Source organism: Salmo salar, chromosome 07 (assembly GCF_965601325.2).
Source record: "Salmo salar chromosome 07, fSalSal1, whole genome shotgun sequence".
Classification (NCBI taxonomy): Eukaryota; Metazoa; Chordata; class Actinopteri; order Salmoniformes; family Salmonidae; genus Salmo; species Salmo salar.
Window position 1 is genome coordinate 4187501 of NC_138297.1, and position 9194 is coordinate 4196694.

General features: G+C 39.3%; 1 protein-coding gene across 1 annotated transcript in view; it reads left to right on the forward strand.

Moving 5' to 3' along the window:
• Positions 1-7728, forward strand: part of trim2b (tripartite motif containing 2b) — a 16769-nt gene extending 9041 nt beyond the window's left edge. Inside the window, exons 9-10 of the mRNA XM_082977314.1 lie at positions 44-184; positions 4870-7728. Coding sequence (XP_082833440.1) covers positions 44-184; positions 4870-5022 — 294 coding nt within the window. The 3' untranslated portion in view covers positions 5023-7728. The remainder of the gene's footprint in view (positions 1-43; positions 185-4869) is intronic.
• The last annotated feature ends 1466 nt before the right edge of the window (positions 7729-9194 follow it).

Genomic DNA, 9194 nt, shown 5'->3' on the forward strand with positions numbered 1-9194 from the left:
TAACACAGTAGAATGAACAAGTCCCCCCCTCCCTCTCTTCCAGGTATTCACCCCAGAAGGAGAGCTTCTTCTGAAGTTTGGCTCTAACGGAGAGGGCAACGGTCAGTTTAATGCCCCTACAGGCGTGGCCGTCGACCTGAACGGGAACATCATCGTAGCCGACTGGGGAAACAGCCGCATACAGGTACACACATATACGCATACATACACACATACACACATACATACATACATACATACATACATACACACACACACACACACACACATATACGCATACATACATACATACATACATACATACATACATACATACATACATACACACATACATACATACATACATACATACATACATACATACATACATACATACATACATACATACATACATACATATATATATATATACACATATACACATACATACATACATACATACATACATACATACATACATACATACATATATATATACATACATATATATATACACATACATACATACATACATACATACATACATACATACATACATACATACATACATACATACATACATACATACATACATACATACATACATACATACATATATACATACATACATACATATATATACACATACATACATACATACATACATACATACATACATACATACATACATACATACATATATATATACACATACATACATACATACATACATACATACATACATACATACATACATACATACATACATACATACATACATACATACATACATACATACATACATATATACATACATACATACATATATATACACATACATACATACATACATACATACATACATACATACATACATACATACATACATACATACATACATACATACATACATACATACATACATACATATATATATACACATACATACATACATACATACATACATACATACATTCATACATACATACATACATACATACATACATATCATAAATCATAAATGATATATCATATACAGTATATGGACATCATCGTAGCCGACTGGGGCAACAGCGCCATACAAGCACACTACCGGTCTAAAGCTTTAGAACACCTACTACTCATTCAAGGGTTTTCCTTTATTTTTACTATTTCCTACATTGTAGAATAATAGTGAAGTCATCAAAACTATTAAATAACACATATGGAATCATGTAGTAACCAAAAAAAGTGTTAAACAAATCAAAATATATTTTATATTTGAGAGTCTTCAAAGTAGCCACCCTTCGCCTTGATGACAGCTTTGCACACTCTTGGCATTCTCTCAACCAGCTTCATGAGGTAGTCACCTGGAATGCATTTCAATTAACAGGTGTGCCTTGTTAAAAGTTAATTTGTGGTATTTCTTTCCATCTTAATGCGTTTGAGCCAATCAGTTGTGTTGTGACAAGGTAGGGGGGGTATACAGAAGATATCCCTGTTTGGTAAAAGTCCATATTATCCTCTATGGGCTAGGTGGGACGCAAGCGTCCCACCCGTGGTGCACTCCATCAACAGCAGGTGCATTTCAAGAGCGGCAAATTTGAATCCAAATAAATGTCAAAATTCCAATTTTTCAAACATACAACTATTTTACACCCTTTGAAAGATAAACATCTCCTTAATCTAACCACGTTTTACGATTTCAAAAAGGTTTTTACGGGCGAAAGCATAAATTTAGAGTATGTTAGGACAGTACATTTACAAGAGTTGTGTGTAATGTTTTGTCAATTCAAAGACAGGGTCACCCAAAACCATAAAACCAGCTAAAATGATGCACTAACCTTTTACAATCTCCATCAGATGACACTCCTAGGACATTATGTTAGACAATGCATGCATTTTTAGTTCTATCAAGTTCATATTTATATCCAAAAACAGCGTTTTACTATGGCATTGATGTTGAGGAAATCGTTTCCCTCCAATAACCGGCAGTCAAGTCAGCACCACAAATTAAATAATTAAAATTAGAAAACATTGGTAAAATATTATATTGTCATTTAAAGAATTATAGATTTACATCTCTTGAACGCAATCAACTTGCCAGATTTAAAAATAACCTTACTGGGAAATCACACTTTGCAATAATCTGAGCACTACGCCCAGAAAAATACGCGTTGCGATACAGACTAGCCGTCATGTTGGGGAGATCTAAAATCGAAAATACTATGTAAATAATCCATTACCTTTGATTCTCTTCATCAGATGTCACTTCCAGGTATCACAGGTCCATAACGAATGTAGTTTTGTTCAAAAAAGCTCATCATTTATGTCCAAAAATCTCCGTCTTGTTAGCACATGATCTAAGCCCGCCGGACTTCACTTCATGAACGAGGGGAAAAAATATATTTACGTTCGTTCAAACATGTCAAACGTTGTATAGCATAAATCATTAGGGCCTTTTTTAACCAGAACATGAATAATATTCAAGGTGGACGAATGCATTCTCTTTTATAACGTATTGGAACGAGGGTACCCAACATGAACTCGCGCGCCAGGTGTCTAATGGGCCATCATCGTTCCATGGCTCTTGTTCGGTCAGATCTCCCTCCAGAAGACTCAAAACACTTTGTAAAGGCTGGTGACATCTAGTGGAAGCAATAGGAAGTGCCAAAATATTCCTCAGCCCCTGTGTTTTTCAATGGCATAGGTTTAAAGGTAATACAACACATCAGGTATCCACTTCCTGTCAGAAAATGTCTCAGGGTTTTGCCTGCCAAATGAGTTCTGTTATACTCACAGACACCATTCAAACAGTTTTAGAAACTTTAGAGTGTTTTCTATCCATATATAATAAGTATATGCATATTCTAGTTACTGGGTAGGATTAGTAACCAGATTAAATCGGGTACATTTTTTTATCCAGCCGTGCAAATACTGCCCCCTTGCCCTAACAGGTTATGGCAAGAACAGCTCAAATAAGCAAAGAGAAACGACAGTCCATCATGAAGGTCAGTCAATTCGGAACATTTCAAGAACTTTTAAAGTTTCTTCAAGTGCAGTCGCAAAAACCATCAAGTGCTATGATGAAACTGGCTCTCATGAGGACCACCACAGGAAAGGAAGACCCAGAGTTACCTCTGCTGCAGAGGATAAGTTCATTAGAGTTACCAGCCTCATGAGGACCGCCACAGGAAAGGAAGACCCAGAGTTACCTCTGCTGCAGAGGATAAGTTCATTAGAGTTACCAGCCTCAGAAATTGTATCCCAAATAAATGCTTAACAGAGTTCAAGTAACAGACACATCTCAACATCAACTGTTCAGAGGAGACTGCGTGAATCAGGCCTTCATGGTTGAAGTTCTGCAAAGAAACCACTACTAAAGGACAACAATAATAAGAAGAGACTTGCCTGGGCCAAGAAACATGAACAATGGACATTAGACCGGTGGAAATCTGTCCTTTGGTTTGATGAGTCCAAATGTGATATTTTTCGTTCCAACCGCCATGTCTTTATGAGACGTAGAGTAGGTGAACGGATGATCTCTGCATGTGTGGTTCCCACCATGAAGCATGGAGGAGGAGGTGGGATGGTGTGGGGGTGCTTTGCTGGTGACACTGTCTGTGATTTATTTAGAATTCAAGGCACACTTAACCAGCATGGCTACCACAGCATTCTGCAGCAATACGCCATCCCATCTGGTTTGGGCTTAGTGGGATCATTTGTTTTTCAACAGGACAATGACCCAACACACCTCCAGGCTGTGTAAGGGCTATTTGATCAAGAAGGAGAGTGATGGAGTGCTGCATCAGATGACCTGGCCTCCACAAATCACCCGACCTCAACCCAATTCAGATGGTTTGGGATGAGTTGGACCGCGGAGTGAAAGAAAAGCAGCCAACAAGTGCTCAGCATATGTGGGAACTTCTTCAAGATTGTTGGAAAAGCATTCCTCATGAAGCTCATTGAGAGAATGCCAAGAGTGTGCAAATCTGTCATCAAGGCAAAGTGTGGCTACTTTGAAGAATCTCAAATATAAAATATATTTTGATTTGTTTAACACTTTTTTGGTTACTACATGATTCCATATGTGCTATTTAATAGTTTTAATGTCTTCACTGTTATTCTACAACGTAGAAAATAGTAAAAATAAAGAAAAACCCTTGAATGAGTAGGTGTGTCCAAACCTTTGACTGGTACTGTATATATCATAAATCATAAATTATATATCATATATCATATACAGTATATGGACATCATCGTAGCCGACTGAGGGCAACAGCGGCATACAGGTACATATGTATAATGTATGTACCACACTGCCTTCTGAAAGTATTCATACCCCTTGACCTTTTTTTCCCCCAATTTTATTGTGTTACAATCTGAATTTAAAATAGTTTTTTTTCTCAGCCATCTAAACTAGTGGAGGCTGTCATAGTAATGGCTGGAATGGAGTCAATTTAATAACATTTTTACATTTACGTCATTTATCAGACGCTCTTATCCAGAGCGACTTACAGTAGTGAAGGCATACATTTCATACATTTTTTTTTTTCTTCCATACTGGTCCCCCGTGGGAATCGAACCCACAACCCTGGCGTTGCAAACACCATGCTCTACCAACTGAGCCACACAGGACTTTATATCAATTAAAGGCATTAAATATCTGGAGACTACGTGTTTGATGTATTTGATACCATTCCACTGATTCCACTCCAGCCGTTACCACAAGCCACAATCCCTCCCAATTAAAGTGCCACCAACCTCCTGTGATCTCCACACAACACCTCCATAATGACAAAGTGAAAACGTGTTTTTTTATTAAGACATGTTTGCAAATGTATTAGAAATGAAATAAAGATATATCTAATTTACGTAAGTATCCCATCCTCCCTTCTTCTTCTTCTTCAGGTATTTGACAGTTGTGGCTCCTTCCTGTCCTATATCAACACATCAGCTGACCCTCTGTACGGACCTCAGGGTCTGGCTCTCACCTCTGATGGACACGTGGTGGTGGCCGACTCTGGGAACCACTGCTTCAAGGTCTACAGATACCTACAGTAGAGAGAGGGAGGGAGCGAGGGAGGGTTGGAGGATGGACAGAACCACTCCTTCAAGGTCTACGGATACCTACAGTAGAGGGAGGGAGGGAGCGAGGGAGGGTTGGAGGATGGACAGAACCACTCCTTCAAGGTCTACGGATACCTACAGTAGAGGGAGGGAGGGAGCGAGGGAGGGTTGGAGGATGGACAGAACCACTCCTTCAAGGTCTACGGATACCTACAGTGAACTTAAAAACGATGGCCAATTAAAATCAGTTCCTCTCTCTGCTCCGACGACATGTCACTCATCTGCACTACTATTGGCCAGAGGTACACAGCGAGAGCATCTATTGGCCAACTTCAAAAACAAACCTGGGACCTAACTCTCGGGGCTCGCCAAAACACGGCTCAATATGAAACCAACGCCAACCTGTTTATCTGCTCTTAAACCCGTGTACTGCTTTGGATTCTACGGAATAATGTTATTGATTGTTCGATTGAGGATTGTCATGTGACTATGGTTATTTTAATGCTCCGCAGATATATCAATGATTCCATCAATCGAATCACATCAATTCATGATTGGTTGATTGATTGATTGATGTATTGAGCTAACAGGCAGCTTGCGACGTTACGCTTGGATGAGGTATATATATTCAACCATCTATTTTTTTCTGTGGGGGAAAAAAAAAATACTGTCTGTGTCCCAAATTGCTCCCTATGGGCCTGGGTCAAAAGTAGTGCACTACATAGGAAATAGGGTACAAATTTGGGATGTATAGGGTCTGGTCAAAGGTAGTGCACTACGTAGGGAATAGGGTGCTGTTTGGGATACAGACACAGTCGCAAGATAAAATGGAAGAGTATATATATATATATATATATTTGTGAAATTATATTTACTATTAATACTGATCAATAACTGTTAGCAAATCAAGTTTCATCAGTGACGTTTTCAACCCCCTTCATTAGAAAAATGAAGAGTAAATATCAGGCCCGGTGGTTCGATTCAATCCGTATCGCTGAAGTTCAGCGCCATAACGAGATTGTAATTTCTTATTGAGCCAACATATACGGCCGTAAATGCAGTCTCCATGAAAGCGGGAATATTGCCTTTTCAGTTTATATTGCGCTGTAGTGCGTGTCTTCAGCGCTACGGATTGAATCGAGCCCGTGATGTTTGATTACTCGCCAAGGATTTGTTTTATTATTATGTGTGCTGTTGCTTGTCAGTACGATAATAGATCACTCATAACGGAATACCGGTGTATTCTAGAACAATACTATAGTATTCTAGAAGCATGCTTCTTCATTTCATCGACCGCATCAATCTGTTAGCATCCAACAAACAGTGATCTTTTACAACCATATCTAGAGTTCCACAATTCCAGTAATTTTCCACCAAATTCCATATGCAGGGTTCTCCAGACATCCTGGTTGAACGAGTCCTTGAATGAGGAGGGAATAGGCAGGAAATCCCGGGAATCTTTCAACTGGGATTTCTGGAAAGTTTGCATGGAAATTTGGTAATTTTAGAACCCTATAAATCATATCATACTCTAACATCAGGTTAATGGGAGGGATGAGGAATCTGGATAATAATGGGGAGGACTGGAGGAGGAATATGGATAATGGGGAGGATTGGAGGAGGAATCTGATTAATGGGGAGGATTGGAGGAGGAATCTGATTAATGGGGAGGATTGGAGGAGGAATCTGATTAATGGGGAGGATTGGAGGAGGAATCTGATTAATGGGGAGGATTGGAGGAGGAATCTGATTAATAATGGGGAGGATTGGAGGAGGAATATGGATAATGGGGAGGATTGGAGGAGGAATCTGGATAATGGGGAGGATTGGAGGAGGAATATGGATAATGGGGAGGATTGGAGGAGGAATCTGGATAATGGGGAGGATTGGAGGAGGAATCTGGGGTTGTGTACCAAATAGAAGCCCGTTTCCCAGAGCCCTATGGACCTTCAAAGTAATACACTACATTTGGGAATAGGTTGCTATTTAGGATGCTAACTTTCACACAATAGGCTCCTCCACATTTCCCAACGCGATAGGAAGTAATGAGAACAATACTGAAGACCATTTCTCTTCACAACTTGAATCATTTGTTTTTCTGTTATTATTTATTATTTGAGGTTATTTATTTATGGCGTTTATAATGCTATTTATTTAATGTATTAATGTGTTAACTTATTTATGTTTTCATGTAAATCATGGAAGCGCTAAGAGCCTGTTGTACATGTCGTCCTTTCATTTCATAGCCTACTTTTTACAACAACAAAAAAAAAAAGCATTAACGGGCCTTTTCTTTGTTACGTTTCTTTCATCTGCGATGCGATGGCCCACGTTTTTTTTTCCCCGATTGCCTTTCTTGACGATCATTTTTTATTTTCTCGAGAAAAGGGATTGTACGGAACGAACGAATGAACCGACTTGTTTCAATTGTTTTTTTCTTCTGGAATGTTCATCTCATGGTTCTACGTTCTTTCATATTTGCCATTTCACACAAATGTTATTTTCACCTTATTTTATAATTGTTGTTAACGATATAGGTAGGTAACTTTCTCAGTACCCTAGGTTTAGGTTTATAGCCTTTTATTAAATGGCAACCTATCCCCTAAGTAGTGCACTACTTTAGATCAGAGCCCTATGTGATAAGTAGTGCACTACTTTAGATCAGAGCCCTATGTGATAAGTAGTGCACTACTTTAGATCAGAGCCCTATGTGATAAGTAGTGCACTACTTTAGATCAGAGCCCTATGTGATAAGTAGTGCACTACTTTAGATCAGAGCCCTATGTGATAAGTAGTGCACTACTTTAGATCAGAGCCCTATGTGATAAGTAGTGCACTACTTTAGATCAGAGCCCTATGTGATAAGTAGTGCACTACTTTAGATCAGAGCCCTATGTGATAAGTAGTGCACTACTTTAGATCAGAGCCCTATGTGATAAGTAGTGCACTACTTTAGATCAGAGCCCTATGTGATAAGTAGTGCACTACTTTAGATCAGAGCCCTATGTGATAAGTAGTGCACTACTTTAGATCAGAGCCCTATCCCCTAAGTAGTGCACTACTTTAGATCAGAGCCCTATGTGATAAGTAGTGCACTACTTTAGATCAGAGCCCTATGTGATAAGTAGTGCACTACTTTAGATCAGAGCCCTATGTGATAAGTAGTGCACTACTTTAGATCAGAGCCCTATGTGATAAGTAGTGCACTACTTTAGATCAGAGCCCTATCCCCTAAGTAGTGCACTACTTTAGATCAGAGCCCTATGTGATAAGTAGTGCACTACTTTAGATCAGAGCCCTATCCCCTAAGTAGTGCACTACTTTAGATCAGAGCCCTATGTGATAAGTAGTGCACTACTTTAGATCAGAGCCCTATGTGATAAGTAGTGCACTACTTTAGATCAGAGCTCTATGTGATAAGTAGTGCACTACTTTAGATCAGAGCCCTATGTGATAAGTAGTGCACTACTTTAGATCAGAGCCCTATCCCCTAAGTAGTGCACTACTTTAGATCAGAGCCCTATGTGATAAGCAGTGCACTACTTTAGATCAGAGCCCTATGTGATAAGTAGTGCACTACTTTAGATCAGAGCCCTATCCCCTAAGTAGTGCACTACTTTAGATCAGAGCCCTATGTGATAAGTAGTGCACTACTTTAGATCAGAGCCCTATGTGATAAGTAGTGCACTACTTTAGATCAGAGCCCTATGTGATAAGTAGTGCACTACTTTAGATCAGAGCCCTATGTGATAAGTAGTGCACTACTTTAGATCAGAGCCCTATCCCCTAAGTAGTGCACTACTTTAGATCAGAGCCCTATGTGATAAGTAGTGCACTACTTTAGATCAGAGCCCTATCCCCTAAGTAGTGCCCTACTTTAGATCAGAGCCCTATGTGATAAGTAGTGCACTACTTTAGATCAGAGCCCTATGTGATAAGTAGTGCACTACTTTAGATCAGAGCCCTATGTGATAAGTAGTGCACTACTTTAGATCAGAGCCCTATGTGATAAGTAGTGCACTACTTTAGATCAGAGCCCTATGTGATAAGTAGTGCACTACTTTAGATCAGAGCCCTATGTGATAAGTAGTGCACTACTTTAGATCAGAGCCCTATGTGATAAGCAGTGCACTACTTTAGATCAGAGCCCTATGTGATAAGTAGTG